At 41.3% G+C, this 22,235-nt stretch overlaps 1 protein-coding gene across 2 annotated transcripts; it reads left to right on the forward strand.

Annotated features, from left to right (window-relative positions):
• Positions 1-6,297, forward strand: LOC143040081 (molt-inhibiting hormone-like). 2 transcript variants are annotated; one of them, XM_076210745.1, is made up of 4 exons: positions 1-185; positions 1,515-1,813; positions 2,847-2,958; positions 4,377-6,297. In XM_076210745.1, exons 1-3 carry the CDS (start codon positions 171-173, stop codon positions 2,947-2,949), a joined length of 417 nt encoding a protein of 138 aa, XP_076066860.1. In that variant the 5' UTR covers positions 1-170; the 3' UTR covers positions 2,950-2,958; positions 4,377-6,297. The 2 variants fall into 2 exon arrangements, with proteins under 2 accessions (XP_076066860.1, XP_076066859.1); XM_076210744.1 differs by lacking the exon at positions 2,847-2,958.
• Positions 6,298-22,235: the final 15,938 nt, after the last annotated feature.

The following is a 22,235-nucleotide window of genomic DNA, read 5'->3' on the forward strand; positions in this document are numbered from 1 at the left end:
TCTGTGGCTTGCGATCAAAGTCGAACAGGACGCTCACCTACCCGAGGGCTTAAGACCCGTGCTCGCTTGACGTCATCCGTTGTACCTCCGACTGTGTTACTCATCTACCTCTCATAGCAGCATCAACGTCCGATCGTCGCCAGATTTCCGACTCTACCTTCATCAATACAATGGCCAATCACCAGGTACGATCTTCTCGCCCGTAACCTGTACGTGCGCACCTCATCTGTCATTCTCACTTTCGTGCCAAAGTGTGTGTCCTTAGTCATGCAGTGGTTTGTGATTTTCGTCATAATCGTGGAGTGCTTTCATCGAGATGCCTTTGCACCTGCGTCTGTTTGTGTCCTTGTCTGTGCTTTACACTGTGCGTGCAAATGGTTGTGACGACTTGTAAGTCCGTTTCCTTCAGCGTGTGTCTGTATCTAGGTGCATAGTTTTGTGTTGTTTTAACCATATGTCTCAGAATATGGACGTATACAGTGGAATGTGCATTGTAGTGTACATTTGTATGAGCCAGTTTATGTGTATGCAATCACCTGACCTCATCCCACTTCGAGACAGACATACAGATGGAATTTCAATCCTTTCAAGTGGTTATCACGCTGGTTAATCTCCTACGAGAGAATTAAATTCTACGAGTACCCCTACACGTCTCATTCTAAAGATTCGTGTTCATAGTTCGAGAAGGAACAGGCGTAGAGGTGAGGACTGAGTTACCGTGTACACTTTAGTATTGTGCAATTGTTTATATATGCATTCTTTCACGAGTCACACACACATCTTACGCATGTTTAAGAGAGAAACTGAGCTCCTCATCACGTAAACCCTGAGCTATTCGAGTTCCACATGGAGGTGTAATAGACAATTTCAGATTTCACGAAGAAAGTCAATTCTGGCAGTAAGTTGCTTGGCCGATCCTGCCTTTACCAGAGCTCCTTTAGGCGTTTTTATTGGCATTGTCTAGGGTGTACAGCTTGGGCGCCGAGTTGGACTTATTAACAGAAAAATAATTAACCCATAAACAAATAGATAAATAGATATATGGCATGGATGCATAAGAGGTCAGAGGCTTACTGTATACATTCAAACAACCGCTGATGTCTTCTCTGAATGTATGATAGTTACTACTGCATGCAATATTTCGCTGGCTGGCAGGGCTACCAACCTGTGATATGTTGCTTTATACTACTCCACTGTCGTTTGTCCTTCACGGCTAAATGTTTCTGACACCAACTTCTCCCTACCCCCTAAGGGATATTGACCAGTCACACTTATTATTATCATTATTATTATTATTATCTAATGGGTGAAAACTAATGTACACTAACTTCAATTATTATTTTCCACGACTATTTGTAAATCTCCATGACTCCGCCTTTTTGGAGCAATATTGTGCTCAGGGGTAGAACCTCTAGTTGATGCATACGTAAGACAGAAAAACATCAAAATCTCTCCACCATTTTAGGATAATTGGCACACTTTTCACCTCCCTGTTGTACTCCCTTCAACTTCAGATGTCAATCGTTGTAGCAGTTCTGCTCACCCTGTCGGCGTCAGTCTACGTACAGAGTCGCACCGTCTCAAGCAGGTTCTCTGGATTAGAGAAAGCTCTGACGGACACTTCAGCAGCTGCTGCCCCCTCCCCTGTGGCACTCCAGGCGCCGCAGCCATTGGGACGCAGCCTGGCGAAGCGGTCTCTCTTCGACGCCACTTGTATGGGATCCTACGACCGGCAAATGTACAAACAACTCGACCGTGTGTGCGACGACTGTTACAATCTCTACCGCAAACCCTACGTCCAGGTCGAGTGCAGGTACGTAGTCGTCATCATCGTCGTCGTCGTTCTATCAATTACATCCAACACTGCCTCAATCCACCTCCAAAAATTCTATCACCACTGCTCTTTCCTTTACGCAATGACACAGTCACAGATTAATTGCGCATTATTACTCCCTGTGTAGAATAGGCAATACTTCTGTTGCTGATTATACATTTTCACAAGATGTTCCTTTGGGCACCTTTTGGTTGCCTATCTATCTATATACGAATAGGCTTCCTTTCCCATATAAATGAGGTAGTCATCCAGGGCATCCACCCACCCCACTCCCATTTCTAAACATCTCCAAAATTATGTCTCCACTAAGATTTACCAGACACCCTCAATTTTCTTTCTATTACCTCATCCCCTACTCTAGCATTGAGATCCTCCACCATTGCATTTATACTACTCCTAAAACTCCAAACACTCATTTAAATCAATCTAAAAAAAAAACTCTCTTTCCTCTTCACTATTCTCAATACCAGGTCCACATGCACACACACAAAAACCCGCATCTCCCATCCCAGTATCACTTTCACCCACATCAGCCTCAAAGACACTTCCCTCCACTCTACCACGCACTTTCCCATCTCCTCATTTACTAGTAGAGCAGATCCTATCTTCCACGCGCCTTCATCGCTCCTGACTCTCCCCACCACACTCCCAAACTCAAAAACACCTCTCCCTTTCAGCTTAGTTTTACTTAACGTTAACACATCCAACTTTCCTTTTCACAAACATAGAACCAGTATCTTCCCTTTCACTCTCCTCTGTGCCACAACCACACACATTTAATGACCCAATAGCTTGTACTAAATCCTAATTATTTTCACATACATTTTACAAACACCTTTCAAGTTCAAAGCATTTATTTTTGTTGTGATTTTTATGTTTGTTATTAACATATTCTTTTGTTTACACAGTAAATACTTTGTTATTTTTCTTAAGTTTAATGCCGTCAAGTTTACCACATTTTTAATTTACCATTATTATTATTTTCTCCTGACCTGACGTGACTACCAAACAGCCGGAACTGCTTTAGATCCGAAATGTTCACAATGTGTGTGATGGACCTCAAACTGGATTTAGATCATTACATGACCATGGCACAGAAGCTCCAAGGATTTTAATAATTTTCGGTTGGTTAAGGATTTATTTCTTTTAGTTGCATCTTTTATACTTTTATCCTTTCTCCACATTTGTTCGTTTTTATTTGCCTTCATTTATATATATTTTCACCTTTGATTTTATATTTTAGTTTGAAATATATATTCATTTAATATAATTTCATCATTATTACTACTTTTATTCAGATATTTAATTTCCTTTGATTTGAATTATTTCTATTCTGTTTGTACACTCTTGCTTTAGCACACGTTCTTTGCCTCTTTCCCCTTCCTCAATAAATGGGGTAGTGTTACTAGTGGAGTTCCCAAAGGCTCGGTTTTGGGTCCCTTATTGTTCACTATGTGTATAAACGGCTTGAACAATGGGGTTAATATTAAGCTTGCGGATGACACTAAAACAGGATGCTATATAAGGTCGGGGTAAGGTGTTGGGATACTGCAGCAGGACTTTGATCAATTGTTTCCATGGTCGGATAAATGGCAAATGGATTTTAATATCCCAAAGTTTAGTGTGCTAAATGTAGGCTTACACAGCTCAGCTAACAGGTATAGATTAAATAACGCCATATTAAAGAAAAGAGAATGGGAAAAGGACTCAGGAGTTTAGTGAGTCTGGAGCTTAAATCCAGGGAACAGTGCATTAGTGCCATGAATAGGACTAATAGGAGATTAGGATTTATATCTAGGACGGTTATAGACAAAAGTGCGAAGGTAATCATTAAACTCTATCTGGCTATAGCAAAAAAACTTATACCCATCCTTAACTATGGGGTACAGTTTTGGTTTCCATCATATAGAATCTATATTAATTCACTAGAATGTGTACAGAGGAGAATGACCAAAATGATACAAGAGTATGTCTTGAACTAATAGATGTCTTCAAGGGTGATGCAAGCAAAGTGGTTAACGAATGGGATAGATTTGATAAACATGTAGTGAGCGCTAAAAGAACTGGCTGTTTTAAGAAAAGATTAGATAATTTTATGGATGAGGATGGCAGGTAGTAAGGAATATGAAACACTATTTCCAAGCCCCTCCTCATCCTGTCCCTTGCCCTCTTTAACCCCCTCTTTTCCATTCGCCTTTCCCCCTGCACCTTTTATTGGACACTGTTAAAACTTCCAATTTTCTCACACACACTTTCTCCCATAAGGTCGTCGTAGTCTCCAATAACCTATTCTCTTCCCCCGTCCTGTTACCTATCCCGCAGCCTCGATTGCCTTTCCTTCCTTCCTTTTCTCTATCCACAATCTCCCTTTGGCCCACTTTCTCCCCCATGTCTGCTCTACTGTCTGCCCAGTCCTCTCTCCTCATCTCAACAAGGATTTCTTCGTCATTCCCCCAAGACCGCTCTTTCCATATGCCCTTCCTCTCACTCCACCCCACCTTAGAACTCACTTCACTCACCAAAAACTACTTTGTATCCACAGACGGGGCTGCTTCGCTAACGACGTCTTCGAACAATGCTTGTACGATCTCTTGCTCCAGGATGCAGCCGAGGAATACAAGATGCTCATCCACAGTGTGGGCAAGTAATAAGTAGCAGACTATACGTGATGTCACCTGAAGTGAATCCTTCGTCCTGCCTCCTGTCCATCGTCATGGTCCTTCGTCTGCTATCAAGCTGTTCCATCCCACCTTCGCACCACGCCTTTCAATCCTCTTTGTACCAACAGGATCCTTTGTTCGGTCTTGCCATCATATTCCTCAGTCTCGGCAAAAAACGTAAGATCCTCCACCTGAACAATCAACATCTTTGTCTCGGAGTATAACTACCTTGATCTCTTTTTTCACACACTTCACTCTCGAGCCTTTTCAAGAACCCACAGGAACAATTATTAAGAAAAGAAGCCATCAGCCTTGCAGGGTTGATTTGGACACCAGCCGCAACCAGGAGCTAAGAAACCCAATGGCGTTCTCATAAGAACACCCAAGTGTTGTCACATGGCGACACGAACAGTCCCTAGTCATCTTCGAAACCTTTACTCTCTTCAAGAAGAGAACATTTAGCGAGGCTGAGCAAGTGTTTGAGAGCCCACCACTTGGGCGATGCTACTAGTCAGAGGCCTTCCCCGAGAACAGAAACCCGCTGGACGGGAACAAGGAAACCTTCCACTGTCATCGCCAGATGATGGCCTCCGCACCCTTCATACCACCGACCGCTTTTATTTTTGTAGTCTTTAGTTTTATCCTTTTTACTTCACCCCAGCCTAGGGCAAATTATATATTAGTTAATTTATTGAATATCTATTTATGACAGATTTAGTCAAGATGTATGCCAAAGATAACTTTAAGTATAGAGTGTGTGTCTACTTGGAGACGCAAGCAGCTATGACTATTCTTAAATATTCCCACTGTAGTGAGATACAAAGATTGTGTGTGTGTATGTGGTAGTGTTTGATTTGTGTGTGTGTGTGTGTGTGTGTGTGTGTGTGTGTGTGTGTGTGTACACATACACACAGCCACATGATAGATATATGATATGCAAGTGTGTAGCTACCTCATACAATCGAGCAGTAGCCACTCCCGGTACTATGGTAGTGTATGCGACACTGTAAGTTCTGCAGACGAGCCCCTTCTTCTCACTGGCCGATTCCATCACATCAGTGATGTGTATCGCGGGTGAAGAGGGCGCTGCCTGGTGTACAGCCGAATTCTATGACCAAGGTCAGAGCTTGCACCGCCGATAGTGGACGCACCTGATGGTGCGTATCGGTGGAAGTGCATGGAGTCATAGGTGCACAGCACTGGTACTGTTGTTTTGTTCATCTTCTCTTTTTCATTTCCACTATTTCTTCTTACCTATCTTATCAACGCCTGTCATACCACACTCTTTACTGACTAGCCTATCTCCACTGCACAATGGTGGTCCTTCATGTTTGCAGTCTTCCCCCCACTCCATCGCAGCATGAACAGTCACTGGTCTCTTCTATTCAACTCTTCTTCTCTCCTAACCACAATCTACAAACACTCGGTTACTGCATTACTTCGTTCTCCTTCCTCTACAGTACTCTTACCTCGTCTCCCTCATTCGAGCTTCCTCTTCACTTCCTCCATTCTTCTTCCCAACATAATGTATTCTTTGCTACCCGGCACATCCTCCCATTGTTTGCATTACCTATCTATCCATGTTCATGTTTGTCTGTGACCTGTCTAATGATATGCTATCGTACTTAAGAGGGTGAGCATATATGCATATGGCATATTTTGTAGATATGTAAACGTGCATATGTGCGTATTCAGGTGTCTATGTACACGTGCACAATTACCACGAATTTCGACAACAGTATTATAGTCATGTAAGGTCTACATAGAGAATATGTGAACGAAAATACAATGTTACATGCAGAAGCAATGGTTTTCTTTTACCTGGATTCAAATGCTGGTTAGAAATACACGGCTTTGGTGGCAGCGGCCGTGGTCGGCCATGATGCGATTTGTAGGAGCTTCAAGACGGATGCTGTTGCGCAGTCCAGGCGATTGTTAGCAACTTCGAGCAGTAACCTGTAATGAGCGAGAAAGTCAGCACCGATGAGGGGGCGTCCTGATGTCTGCCAGGATGTTGCTCTATGAGTCCTGGTGACTCTCGAAGGTGAGGTGTAGGCGCTTCCACCAGGAAGAGGTGACGATGGTGCTGTTGGTAGCAGTGAGCCTCATGTCAACGTCCTTGGGGGCTCGGAATTATTTTGTGGAGGCATAGAATATGGAAGTAAAAGCGCCCGTGTCGACAAGGAAACGACGTTTGGAGGAGCATCATCTGACGGAGCGTGTCGATGTTCCTGCTGGTTCCGTCGGCTTTGGGTAATAGGCGACGATTGCCACCACCTTGAGTTGTACTTGGTTTATGTTCTCCAGTGACTGTTAGAATAATCGGAGCGTTGATGGGGGTCTCAGGAATGGGAGAAAGGTTAATTTGGTCACTCCGTAAGGTCACCAATGTAGGGAGTGTTGACTACGGGAAGAAGGATCGAGGGTTCATGAGTTCCTGTCTCTTATTTAGTTGGGTTAGAATCTTATTTACAAGCGACCCGAAGACGTATATATACCTCACCCATCCGTTGATGGCCGTAGTTTGCATTTATTTACTAAAGCTCATGAGGCTTGGGATCACGCTCGGTAGGTCAGTAATTGTTTAATGGATCGTGTGGTGTTGTGGGATCTTCGGATCCATGTGATTTCTGGGCAATGAATACTGATTTGAAGCGGTGTCTCGCCGTCTTTGGTATCAAGTGCCCTAGGAGGTCTATTAAGTTGTCGCTGATATGAATTTGCGTCAAAAGAACGACTGCCTGCTCCGTGGGGTTAAATCAAGGCCTGTTCTAGCATAATTTGTGAACATCAGCTTTGATTATATGGGCATATGGCACGCTTCCCTGATATTGATCCTACTCACAGGGATATCTCCACAAGAGACAGACCTCGGTGGAAACGATGAGAGAGCCCACAAAACTCAGGGCTGGTTGAAGTGGACTGATCCTGCTAAGAGCTGATAGAATGGAGAGGGTGGCTGCATGGAAGTTAAATCAGAATAACGTAGGGAATTGCATCATCGTGTGATTGAAGCGACGCTCTCCGATGTTGGTGATACGAGTCATCTGATTCGCATCTTGCCAGAATTTTGAGTTTCAGGGACAATCAAAAGTCCACAACAATATAGAGTTCGTTTGAATGAAACTTTGGAGGTCTTGTAATTTGGAATATGTGTATCAGAGTAGGTTATTACATGGGAAAATATGTGATGGTTGCACACACACCACAGCGCACGGTTTGAATAACTCATTTTTCTCCTAGACGTCTGTGCTGCTTGAACTGGACGCGAGTTCTGACTGCGTGTTCAAAAACGATGACGCGAGGCCGACGCTTGGTCACGCCATCAGGTAACATCACTTGATCCTGCTTCTGCCAGCAAAATTCCCTCTAAATATAAAGAAGATATCTAAGCCTGACAGAAATATCTATCCTAATTGTAGTAATGATTAATAATAATACATGGTTATTCGAAAAGGAGGATTATAACAAGAAGGTCTAGTTTTCAATCGTCTTCTTACTTTCAAGGAGGCCTTACACTAGTACATATATATGATGCATATATCTTAAGATAAACACGAAGAACCCACAGTCGGAATAAAAGAAAACTTAGAAGAAAATATAACTTTGACTAGGACAAGGCCAAAAAAAAATTCAAGTCCAACTGTAGCTTTAGAAGAAAAGTTGTTGAATCCGCCTTAATCGAAGAATGTCCGAACTTGAACATCTCCAAAAGTAATGGTCCCCGCACATAATCTCACGGCTAGCTGTGAGCCGTTTGGATAAGAATTTTTACCCTCCTGACCCCGCTCCCTCACCAATCTTGACCTCGTTTCCCTTCTGACCTGACTCCGCCCTGAGCGATAGATTGCCCTATTTCTAGCTCTGCGCGATGCCCTTCTGCTCATATCTCATTTGTACTTATGTCTCTGCAAATTCTTGTAACCTGTTCTTTCCTGAAGAGGGCTGTAGCTATTAGCAGAAATATAGAAGTTATACTTTCTTCTAAGTTTACTTTTATTTCGACTGTGGGTTCTTCGTGATTACTATTTACAAATGTGCCACTACATTTTGTCCAAGTTATCTTACATGTTGTCAGAATGACCAAAATGAGAGTACAAAGTGTTTTTTTTTTTTTTTTTACCTTCATATGCAGAGACTACTTGACTGTTTTCTGGACAAACAGATGTAAACACGATTAAGAAGTGATCCCATGTATCAAACGTAGAAAACATATATGAGCAGAAAATTATCTTTTTCAAGCCAAATCAAACTGGTAATCTGGGGTAAAAGTGGACATAAGTAACTGTTATAGATCATGTTCCATTCCCCCTTCGCACCATGCCTTCCAATCCCCTTTGTACAAACAGGATCCTTCGTTCAGTCTCGCCTCGATTTCTTATCTTCGGAAAACCATAAGATCCTCCACCACAACAATCAACGCCTTTATCTCCCGTGTAGTATCGGAGTGCAAGTACCTTGATCTCTTTCCCCGCATTTCAGTCTCGAGCCTTTCCGAGGAGTACTCACAAGAAAAAGTATAAAGCAAAGAAACCATGTGCCACGCAGGGATAATTTGAACAGCATCCGCAGACAGAAGCGGAGAAACCCAACGACGTTCACATGGGAACGACAGGAAGACGACCATTAATCCCCTCAAGAAAAGAACATTTAGCGAGGATGAGCAAGTGTTTGAGAGCGATGCTACTAGTCAGAGGCCCTCACCGAGACAGAAAGCCGATGGCCGGGAATGGCTTGGGTCAGACATCTAGAAGCTGGGGACAAGAAAACATTCCATTGAAGCACCTCTGTCTTCACTAGATGAAGGTCTTCACACCCCTCATACCACGGACAGTGTACCGGGTGGCTACAAGAAATGAAAGTCAAATAGTGGGAAGTACACTGTAATCTCTGATACCACTGACAACTAATGCGTGTGAATACAAAGAGAGATGGCTCCCAACTGACGCCAAGCTGCCAATTTGGCGCGAACAGACATGCATCGCATTTGCGATATCCAATATCATTTACATATACACAATGATTACACATTACAATAAATAATAAAACAACAAACAACAAAATATATGACAATTTTATAAAGAGGGGGAAACATGTAATTCCCCAAATAAGCAACACACCAGTACAATGTACAATAATAATGGTATGACATACAATCATACCACGCTAACACATCAGCTTTTATTTCTATAGTCCTTAGTTCTTTTTTTTACTCCATCCATCCAAGGACAATACATATATATATATATATATATATATATATATATATATATATATATATATATATATATATATATATATAAATGACAAATAAGATTGAAGGTGAAAGAAGTAGACGAGGAGTAATGGGAGAATTTCACGTGAAATTCTCCCATTACTCCTCGTCTACTTCTTTCACCTTTAATCTTATTTGTCATAATATAGTCAACATGTCGAAAGGTGATAGAAGAGAGGATATATGGAGAGAATACAACAGAAGACGACAAATGGAAAGTTATACACTACGCGGACAATTTCTCAAAGATTGCCTAGAAGAGCAAGTTCTCCCAAAATCAGCACCGGAACAACTAAGAAACACAAAACACCTGTTTGGAAATGCGGCCAGAGCTTACTTACAAGAAGCAATAGAGAATCTACAAGACCAAGTACATTATGTAGTGAATCAATAGTGCACCTCATAAGTTAGCCAAATGTTTAGCTAAACCTTTATCCAATACTTTAGGAACTATTAGTGATGCACATCTACGAAATTCTTCGGATCTAATTAACAGATTAAAAGTTTTAGATTTCAATAACAAGAAACTAGCCAGCTACGATGTCACCTCTTTATATACTCGAGTATCAATAAAAGGCGCTCTAAATGCTGTTGAACGAGTAGTAAATCATTTGAAAAATGAAGATCTACCCAGACAACATTCTGGCCTCGCCATGGGTAGTCCCCTTTCTGCAGTGTTAGCAAATTTATACATGGAAATACTCGAAACAGAAGAATACATGACTAAAATGGGTAGGAATAGTAAATGGTTTAGGTATGTTGATGACATACTCGTAATTGTACCTAAGGATAGACATTAACAACAAACTCAGGAGATTAAACAGTGTATATGAAAATATACAATTTACTGCAGAAAATGAAAATAACGGAAAATTACCTTAGACACAATTATCCATAGAATAGATGAAAATGTGAAATTTTCAGTATACCGGAAACCCACCAATAGAGAAGACTATATACACTTCTACTCAGGACATGATGACAGAACTAAAACAGGTATTATAATGGGTTTCTTCCTCAGAGCATTTCGTATATGCAGTAAAGAATTTCTAGATCCTGAATTACAACATATTACTGAGACTTTGATCAAACTCAAATATCCAAAAGGTCTCTTATGTAGGTTGAAAAAGAAAGCCAAAGAAATAATTAACAAAAGTAAAGATAAAAATATAAATAAGAATGATGATAAATGTATTATTGAAACCAGATGTATCACGGTACCAAACTCTAATGTTAATTCATACCTAGACACTTTTCTCCTTAAAGCGGGCATCAAAATAGCCAGGATGTCAGATAGCAAAGTAGGACATTTGGTAACACGTAGCGACAATAATCCCACTAACGAAAACAGCGTTGTTTATAAAATTCCGTGTTAAAGCTGTCCCTCTTCATATTTTGGTGAATCTGGTCGCTGACTTAATAAAAGGATAAATGAACATAAAAATGACGTAAAAGCCCATAGGACATCTAACTCCATAGTAATACATGTGGATAAACATGGTCACCTTCCAGACTGGAACAACACAACCGTATTAAATAAAGGATCATCCAAGAAACTAAGGAAGACAATTGGGGGTGCATTTATCAACACTAATAACAAAATTAACCATAGAGAAGGCTTTATATGTTTAGCAAAAGACACAAGCTTATTAATGATAAAGGAATACGCAAATAAAATAACAAGCTCTCCGAAGCGTCCCATAAGATGACCCGTCCGTGTATAAAATATCCTGTTACGTTTGAGTTGTTAGCTTTGTGATCAAGACCCTGTGGGTCGAAACGTTAAGGCGTGAAATTCTCCCATTACTCCTCGTCTACTTCTTTCACCTTCAATCTTATATATATATATATATATATATATATATATATATATATATACATATATATATATATAATTTAATTCACAAAAGATCTATTCATAACAGAAATCTAGTCAAAATATATGACAAAGATAATTCTAAGTACAGAGTGTAGGTCTATTTGAAGACGCAAGCAACTATGGCTATTCTATTAGGGTTTTCCTGCTGATTGTGTGGAGTAAATTTACGAGGAGACATGTCTATCTCACGCTTGATAACAATTAAACTGCGTGGTGTGAATTTCCTGGGTTGGCCACAGCGCTGAAGTGGGGTAGGTAGTGACGCCTCCCTCCCACCATCCTTGGAACGTAACAACCAGCGTTGCACCTTGCTCTAAAGGTGTAAGGGCGTGTAGCAGAAACTCAAGTGACATTTGGTAATCTTCATGGAGGGAAGTGTACAGATATAGGAAATAATGGAAATAAACATGATGGGCAAGCGCACTGGGAGAGGTAACCAAAAAGGTTCATGCGTCCCGAAAAGTAGCATCCCGTGACTGCGGGTCACATACTAGATCAGAACCGTGGCTGCAAATTAAATACTTAAACATAATTGTGGCTGTAACTGTAACAGAGCTGTGGCTACAGATCACATACTAAATCAGAATCGTGGCTGCTGATAACACAGCAAACCAAAGACTTGGCCACTGATCACAGATTCGACCAAATAATGGCGACAGAATCGTTACTGCGGATCACCTGCCAAACTAGAATCATGGCCGCAGGTCACATACTAGCCACAATCGTGGCTGCACATCACGTTTAAGACCACCACCACATAATCTGTAAACAACACCATAGTAAAGAACGAGTTAAAGGAATTTGTTTTATATCAGAATGATAAAGAGACGGATGAAGGGTGAGGAGCCTACACCAGGAGGCACGTAGCTGCGACCAAGGCCGTCAACTCTGCCATATCATGTACTTCGACTTTTGGGGAAGTCCACTCACGGGTATTAGAGACAAGTGCGGGATTCAAACCCACAACCAATCCAATGGAAAACAAACACGCTTCCTATTACGCCACCAGCGCACAAACGAAAAAAGAAAAATGAAAAAGAAGAAAAAAATATATATACCGAAGTCAATAGTCGGACCACAGTATACGTCATTGTACACTTGACTAGAGATGTGTTTCATACTAAAGGATTGAACTGAAATGCGTTTCATTCGTGGAAGATGACGTACGGAGCCTAAGATGAATGTGCAAGACCTTTTCACACAGCAATAAAAACTGTGAAGTGTTTCCGCTGGAAAAAAAATAGCATCATCTAGGCGTTTATAGATATGACATAGTTCTACTGCATTATAGAAAGGTAATGTAGGTATCAATAAAGTGGAAGAACACTAAAGGCCATGACAAAAAGGACGTAAAAATCCATTCTGTGTGATTCACTAGAATGTGTACAGAGGAGAATGACCAAAATGATACAAGAGTATGTCTTGAACTAATAGATGTGTTCAAGAGTGATGTAAGCAAAGTGGTTAACGAATGGGATAGATTTGATAAACACGTAGCGAGTGCTAAAAGTATTGGCTGTTTTAAGAAAAGATTAGATAATTTTATGGATGAGAATGGCAGGTAGTAAGGGATATGAAACACTATTTCCAAGCCTCCCCTCATCCTGTCCCTTGCCCTCTTTAACCCCCTCTTTTCCATTCGCCTTTCTCCCTGCACCTTTTATTGGACACTGTTTATACTTGCAATTTTCTCACACACACTTTCTCCCATAACGTTCGCGTAGTCTCCAATAACATATTTCCTTCCCCCGTCCTGGTGCCCATCCCGCAGCCTCGATTGCCCTTCCTTCCTTCCCTTTCTCTATCCACAATCTCCCTTTGTCCTACTTTCCCCCCCATGTCTGCTCTACTGTCTGCCCAGTCCTCTCTCCTCATCTCAACAAGGATTTCTTCGTCATTCCCACAAGACCGCTCTTTCCACATGCCCTTCCTCTCACTCCACCCCACCTTAGAACTCACTTCACTCACCAAAAACTACTTTGTATCCACAGACGGGGCTGCTTCGCTAACGACGTCTTCGAACAATGCTTGTACGATCTCTTGCTCCAGGATGCAGCCGAGGAATACAAGATGCTCATCCACAGTGTGGGCAAGTAATAAGTAGCAGACTATACGTCACGTCACCTGAAGTGAATCCTTCGTCCTGCCTCCTGTCCATCGTCATGGTCCTTCTCCTGCTATCAAGCTGTTCCATCCCCCCTGCGCACCATAACTCCCAATCCTCTTTGTACCAACAGAATCCTTCGTTCGTTCTCGCCATCATCTTTCTCAGTCTCGGAAAAAACCTAAGATCCTCCACCTGAACAAGCATCTTCGTCTCGGAGTATAATTACCTTGATCTCTTTTTTCGCACAATTCACTCTCGAGCCTTTTCGAGGAGAACTCACAGGAACAATTATGAAGAAAAGAAGCCATCAGCCATGCAGGGTTCATTTGGACACCAGCCGCAACCAGGAGCTAAGAAACCCAATGGCGTTCTCATAGGAACACCCAAGTGTTGTCATCATCTTCGAAACCTTTACTCTCTTCAAGAAGAGAACATTTAGCGAGGCTGAGCAAGTGTTTGAGAGCCCACCACTTGGGCGATGCTACTAGTCAGAGGCCTTCCCCGAGAACAGAAACCCGCTGGACGGGAACAAGACAACCTTCCACTGTCATCGCCAGATAATGGCCTCCGCACCCTTTATACCACCGACCGCTTTTATTTTTGTAGTCTTTAGTTTTATCCTTTTTACTTCACCCCAGCCTAGGGCAAATTATATATTAGTTAATTTATTGAATATCTATTTATAACAAATTTAGTCAAGATATATGCCAAAGATAACTTTAAGTATAGAGTGTGTGTCTACTTGGAGACGCAAGCAGCTATGACTATTCTTAAATATTCCCACTGTAGTGAGATACAAAGATTGTTTTTGTGTATGTGGTAGTGTTTGATTGGTGTGTGTGTGTTTGTGTATACATACACACAGCCACATGATAGATATATGATATGCAAGTGTGTAGCTACCTCATACAATCGAGCAGTAGCCACTCCCGGTACTATGGTAGTGTATGCGACACTGTAAGTTCTGCAGACGAGCCCCTTCTTCTCACTGGCCGATTCCATCACATCAGTGATGTGTATCGCGGGTGAAGTGGGCGCTGCTTGGTGTACAGCCGAATTGTATGCACTGCCGATAGTGAACGCACCTGATGGTGTGTATTAGTGGAAGTGCATGGAGTCATAGGTGCACAGCACTGGTACTGTTGTTTTGTTTATCTTCTCTTTTTCATTTCCACTATTTCTCCTTACCTATCTTATCAACGCCTGTCATACCTCACTCCTTACTGACTAGCCTATCTCCAATGCACAATGGTGGTCCTTCATGTTTGCAGTCTTCCCCCCACTCCATGGAAGCATGAACAGTCACTGGTCTCTTCTATTCAACTCTTCTTCTCTCCTAACCACAATCTACAAACACTCGATTACTGCATTACTTCGTTCTCCTTCCTCTACCCTTACCTCGTCTCCCTCATTCGAGCTTCCTCTTCACTTCCTCCATTCTTCTTCCCAACATAATGTATTCTTTGCTACCCGGCACATCCTCCCATTGTTTGCATTGCCTATCTATCCATGTTCATGTTTGTCTGTGACATGCCTAACGGTATGCTATCGTACTTAAGAGGGTGAGCATATATGCATGTGACATATTTTGTAGATATGTAAACGTGCATATGTGCGTATTCAGGTGTCTATGTACACGTGCACAATTACCACGAATTTCGACAACAGTATTATAGTCATGTAAGGTCTACATAGAGAATATGTGAACGAAAATACAATGTTACATGCAGAAGCAATGGTTTTCTTTTACCTGGATTCAAATGCTGGTTAGAAATACACGGCTTTGGTGGCAGCGGCCGTGGTCGGCTGTGGTGCGATTTGTAGGAGCTTCAAAACGGATGCTGTTGCACAGTCCAGGCGACTGTTAGCAACTTCGAGCAGTAACCTGTAATGAGCGAGAAAGTCAGCACCGATGAGGGGGCGTCCTGATGTCTGCCAGGATGTTGCTCTATGAGTCCTGGTGACTCTCGAAGGCGAGGTGAAGGCGCTTCCACTCGGAAGTGGTGATGATGGTGTCGTTGGCGGCAGTGAGCCTCACGTCAACGTCCTTGGGGGCTCGAGATTTTTCTGTGGAGGCATAGAATACGGAAGTCCAAGCGCCGGTGTCGACAAGGAAACGACGTTTGGAGGAGCCACATCTGACGGAGCGTGTCGATGTTCCTGCTAGTTCCGTCGGCTTCGAGTGATAGGGGGCGATTTCCAGCACCTCGAGTTAGGATAATCGGAGCGTTGATGGGGGTGGCAGCAATGGGTGAAGGGTTCATGTGGTCACTCCGTAAGGTTACCAATGTAGGGGGTGTTGACTACTGGAAGAAGGATCGAGGGTTCACGAGTTCTTGTCTTTTATCTAGTTGGGTTAAAATCTTATTTGCAAGTGACCCGAAGACGTATATATACCTCAACCACCCGTTGATCTCCGTGGTTTGCATTTATTTACTAAAGTTCCAGAGGCCTGGGATCACGCTCGGCAGGTCAGTAATAGTTTAATGGATCGTGTGGTGTTGTAGGATCTGCGGATCCATGTGATTTCTGGTCAATGAATACTGATTTGAAGAGGTGTCTCGCCGTCTTTGGTACCAAGTGCCTTAGGAGGTCTATTAAGTTGTCGCTGATATGAATTTGGGTCAAAAGAACAACTGCTCCGTGGGGTTAAGTCAAGGCCTGTTTCTAGCATAATTTGTGAACATCAGCTTTGATTATATGGGCATATGGCACGCTTCCCTGATATTGATCCTACTCACAGAGGCAAACCTTGGTGGAGACGATGAGAAAGCCCACAAAACTCAGGGCTGGCTCAAGTGGACTGATCCTGCTAAAAGCTGATTAGAATGGAGAGGGTGGCTGCATGGAAGCTAAATCAGAATATCGTAGGGAATTGCATCATCGTGTGATTGAAGCGACGCTCTCCGATGTTGGTGATACGAGTCACCTGATTCGCATCTTGCCAGAATTTTGAGTTTCAGGGACAATCAGAAGTCCACAAAAATATAGAGTTCGTTTGAATGAAACTGTGGAGGTCTTGTAGTTTAGAATATATGTATCAGAGTAGATTATTATATAGGAAAATATACAATGGTTGCACACACATTTTTCTCCTAGAAGACTGTGCTCCTTGAACTCGACGCGAGTTCTAAATGCGTGTTCAAAAACGCTGACTCGAGGTCGACGGTTGGTCACGCCATCAGGTAAAATCACTTGTTCCTGCGTCTGCCAGCAAAATTCCCTCTAAATATAAAGAAGATAGCTAAGCCTAATGACAGAAATATCTATCCTAATTGTAGTAATGATTAATAATAATACATAGTTATTCGAAAAGGAGGATTATAACAAGAAGGTCTAGTTTTCAATCGTCTTCTTACTTTCAAGGAGGCCTTACACTAGTACATGTATATGATGCATTTATCTTAAGATAATCATGAAGATCCCACAGTCGGAATAAAAGGAAACTTAAAAGAAAGTATAACTTTGACTAGGACAGGGCCAAAATTTTGTTCAGGTCCAACTGTAGCTTTAGAAGAAAAGTTGTTGAATCCGCCTTAATCGAAGAATGTCCGAACTTGAACATCTCCAAAGGTCAATGGTCCCCGGGCATAATCTCACGGCTAGCTGTGAGCCGTTTGGTTAAGAATTTTCACCTTCCTGACTCTGCTCCCTCATCAATCTTGACCCCGCTTCCATTATTACCTCACAACTCCACCCACACATCCCCTCATCTCTGACTCCGCCCTGCCTGAGGGATTGTCCTGTTTTTAGCTCTGCGTGTTCCCTTTATACTCACATCTCAATTGTACTTATGTCTCTGCAAATTCTTGTAACCTGTACTTTCCTGAAAAGGGCTATAGGTATTAGCAGAAATATAGAAGTTATACTTTCTCCTAAGTTTCCTTTTATTTCGACTGTGGGTTCTTCGTGATTATCATTTACAAATGTGCCACTACATTTTGTCCAAGTTATCTTACATGTTGTCAGAATGACCAAAATGAGAGTACAAAGTGTTTTTTTTTTTTTTTTACATTCATATGCAATGAGACTACTTGACTGTTTTCTAGACAAACTGATGTAAACACGATTAAGAAGTGATGCCATGTATCAAACGTAGAAAACATACATGAGAAGTAAATTATCTTGTTTCAAGATAAATCAAAATGGTCATCTTATGGTAAAAGTAGACATAAGAAACTGTTATGGATCATGTTCCATTCCCCCTTCGCACCATCCCTTCCAATCCTCTTTGTACAAACAAGATCTTTCGTTCGGTCTCGCCTCGATTTCTTATCTTCGCAAAACCATAAGATCCTCCACCAGAACAACCAACGCCTTTATCTCCCGTGTAGTATCGGAGTGCAAGTACCTTGATCTCTTTCCCCGTATTTCAGTCTCGAGCCTTTCCGAGGAGTACTCACAAGAAAAAGTACAAAGCAAAGAAGCCATGTGCCACGCAGGGTTAATTTGAAGAGCATCCGCAGACAGGAGCGGAGAAACCCAACGACGTTCCCATGAGAACGACAGGAAGACGACCATTAATCCCCTCAAGAAAAGAACATTTAGCGAGGATGAGCAAGTGTTTGAGAGCGATGCTACTAGTCAGAGGCCCTCCCCGAGACAGAAAGCCGATGGCCGGGAATGGCTTGGGTCAGACATCTAGAAGCTGGGGACAAGAAAACATTCCATTGAAGCACCTCTGTCTTCACTAGATGAAGGTCTTCACACCCCTCATACCACGGACAGTGTACCGGGTGGCCACAAGAAATGAAAGTCAACTAGTGGGAAGTACACTGTAATCTCTGATACCACTGACAACTAATGCGTGTGAATGCAAAGAGAGCTGGCTCCCAACTGACGCCAAGCTGCCAATTTGGCGCGAACAGACATGCATCGCATTTGCGATATCAATATAATTACAATATACACAATAATTACACATTACAATAAATAATAAAACAACAAACAACAAAACATATGACAATTTTATAAAGAGGGGAAAACATGTAATTCCCCAAATAAGCAACACACCAGTACAATGTACAATGATAATGGTATGACATACAATCATACCACGCTAACACATCAGCTTTTATTTTTATAGTCCTTAGTTCTTTTCTTTTTACTCCATCCATCCAAGGACAATATATATATATATATATATATATATATATATATATATATATATATATATATAAATGACAAATAAGATTGAAGGTGAAAGAAGTAGACGAGGAGTAATGGGAGAATTTCACGTGAAATTCTCCCATTACTCCTCGTCTACTTCTTTCACCTTTAATCTTATTTGTCATAATATAGTCAACATGTCGAAAGGTGATAGAAGAGAGGATATATGGAGAGAATACAACAGAAGACGACAAATGGAAAGTTATACACTACGCGGACAATTTCTCAAAGATTGCCTAGAAGAGCAAGTTCTCCCAAAATCAGCACCGGAACAACTAAGAAACACAAAACACCTGTTTGGAAATGCGGCCAGAGCTTACTTACAAGAAGCAATAGAGAATCTACAAGACCAAGTACATTATGTAGTGAATCAATAGTGCACCTCATAAGTTAGCCAAATGTTTAGCTAAACCTTTATCCAATACTTTAGGAACTATTAGTGATGCACATCTACGAAATTCTTCGGATCTAATTAACAGATTAAAAGTTTTAGATTTCAATAACAAGAAACTAGCCAGCTACGATGTCACCTCTTTATATACTCGAGTATCAATAAAAGGCGCTCTAAATGCTGTTGAACGAGTAGTAAATCATTTGAAAAATGAAGATCTACCCAGACAACATTCTGGCCTCGCCATGGGTAGTCCCCTTTCTGCAGTGTTAGCAAATTTATACATGGAAATACTCGAAACAGAAGAATACATGACTAAAATGGGTAGGAATAGTAAATGGTTTAAGTATGATGATGACATACTCGTAATTGTACCTAAGGATAGACATCAACAACAAACTCAGGAGATTAAACAGTGTATATGAAAATATACAATTTACTGCAGAAAATGAAAATAACGGAAAATTACCTTAGACACAATTATCCATAGAATAGATAAAAATGTGAAATTTTCAGTATACCGGAAACCCACCAATAGAGAAGACTATATACACTTCTACTCAGGACATGATGACAGAACTAAAACAGGTATTATAATGGGTTTCTTCCTCAGAGCATTTCGTATATGCAGTAAAGAATTTCTAGATCCTGAATTACGTCATATTACTGAGACTTTCATCAAACTCAAATATCCAAAAGGTCTCTTATGTAGGTTGAAAAAGAAAGCCAAAGAAATAATTAACAAAAGTAAAGATAAAAATAAAAATAAGAATGATAATAAATGTAATAATGAAACCAGATATATCACAGTACCAAACTCTAATGTTAATTCATACCTAGACACTTTTCTCCTAAAAGCGGGCATCAAAATAGCCAGGACGTCAGGTAGCAAAGTAGGGCATTTGGTAACACGTAGCGACAATAATCCCACTAACGAAAACAGCGTTGTTTATAAAATCCCGTGTAAAAGCTGTCCCTCTTCATATTTTGGTGAATCTGGTCGCGGACTTAATAAAAGGATAAATGAACATAAAAATGACGTAAAAGCCCATAGGACATCTAACTCCATAGTAATACATGTGGATAAACATGGTCACCTTCCAGACTGGAACAACACAACCGTATTAAATAAAGGATCATCCAAGAAACTAAGGAAGACAATTGAGGCAGCATATATCAACACTAATAACAACATTAACCATAGAGAAGGCTTTATATGTTTAGCAAAAGACACAAGCTTATTAATAATAAAGGAATACGCAAATAAAATAACAAGCTCTCCGAAGCGTCCCATAAGATGACCCGTCCGTGTATAAAATATCCTGTTACGTTTAAGTTGTTAGCTTTGTGATCAAGACCCTGCGGGTCGAAACGTTAAGGCGTGAAATTCTCCCATTACTCCTCGTCTACTTCTTTCACCTTCAATCTTATATATATATACATATATATATACATATATATATAATATATATGTATATCTATATATATATAATTTCATTCACAAAATATTTATTCATAACAGAAATGTAGTCAAAATATATGACAAAGATAATTCTAAGTACAGAGTGTAGGTCTATTTGAAGACGCAAGCAACTATGGCTTTTCTATTAGGGTTTTCCTGCTGAATTTGTGTAGCAAATTTACGAGGAGACTCGTCTATCTCACTCTTAACATTTAAAGTGTGTGGTGTGAGATTCGTGAGTTTGTCACAGCGCTGACGTGGGGTAGGTACTGACGCCCCCTACACCATCCTTGGAACGTAACAACCAGCGTTGCACCTTGCTCTAAAGGTGTAAGGGCGTGTAGCAGAAACTCAAGTGACATTTGGCAATCTTCATGGAGGGAAGTGTACAGATATAGGAAATAATGGAAATAAACATAATGGGCAAGCACACTGGTAGAGGTAACCAACAGAGTTCATGCATCCCGAGAAGTAGCATCCCGTGACTGCGGGTCACATACTAGATCAGAACCGTGGCTGCAAATGAAATACTTAAACATAATTGTGGCTGTAACTTACATCTTGGATCAGAGCTGTGGCTACAGATCACATACTAAATCAGAATCGTGGCTGCTGATAACACAGCAAACCAAAGACTTGGCCACTGATCACAGATTCGACCAAATTGTGGCGACAGAAACGTTACTGCGGATCACCTGCCAAACTAGAATCATGGCCGCAGGTCACATACTAGCCACAATCGTGGCTGCACATCACGTTTAAGACCAGCACCACATAATCTGTAAAGAACACAATAGTAGAGAACGAGTTAAAGGAATTGGTTTTATATCAGAATGATAAAGAGACGGATGAAGGGTGAGGAGCCTACACCAGGAGGCGCGTAGCTGCGACCAAGGCCGTCAACTCTGCCATATCATGTGCTTCGACTTTTGGGGAAGGTCACTGCCGGGTATTGGAGACATGTGCGGGATTCAAACCCACAACCAATCCAATGGAAAACAAACACGCTTCCTATTACGCCACCAGCACAACAAACGAAAAAAGAAAGAAAGAAAAAGAAGAAAAAAATATATATACCGAAGTCAATAGTCGGGTCATAGTATGTCATTATGCACTTGACTGGAGATGTGTTTCCTACTAAAAGATTGAACTGAAATGCGTTTCATTCGTGGAAGATGACGTACGGAGCCTAAGATGAAAGTGCAAGAACTTTTCACACAGCAATAAAAATTGTGAAGTGTTTCCGCTGGAAAAAAATAGCATCATCCAGGCGTTTATGGATATGACATAGTTCTACTGCATTATACAAAGGTAATGTAGGTATCAATAAAGTGGAAGAACACTAAAGGCCATGACAAAAAGGACGTAAAAATCCATTCTGTGTGATTGCAGCGTGACAGGAGATCCCCCTTTCCCTCCACAACGCCACCGCCGAGGAGTATAAAGCGAGCCGCATCG

The sequence above is a fragment of the Oratosquilla oratoria genome, chromosome 27, assembly GCF_046742065.1.
Source record: "Oratosquilla oratoria isolate Oo_2021 chromosome 27, ASM4674206v1, whole genome shotgun sequence".
Taxonomy (NCBI): domain Eukaryota; kingdom Metazoa; phylum Arthropoda; class Malacostraca; order Stomatopoda; family Squillidae; genus Oratosquilla; species Oratosquilla oratoria.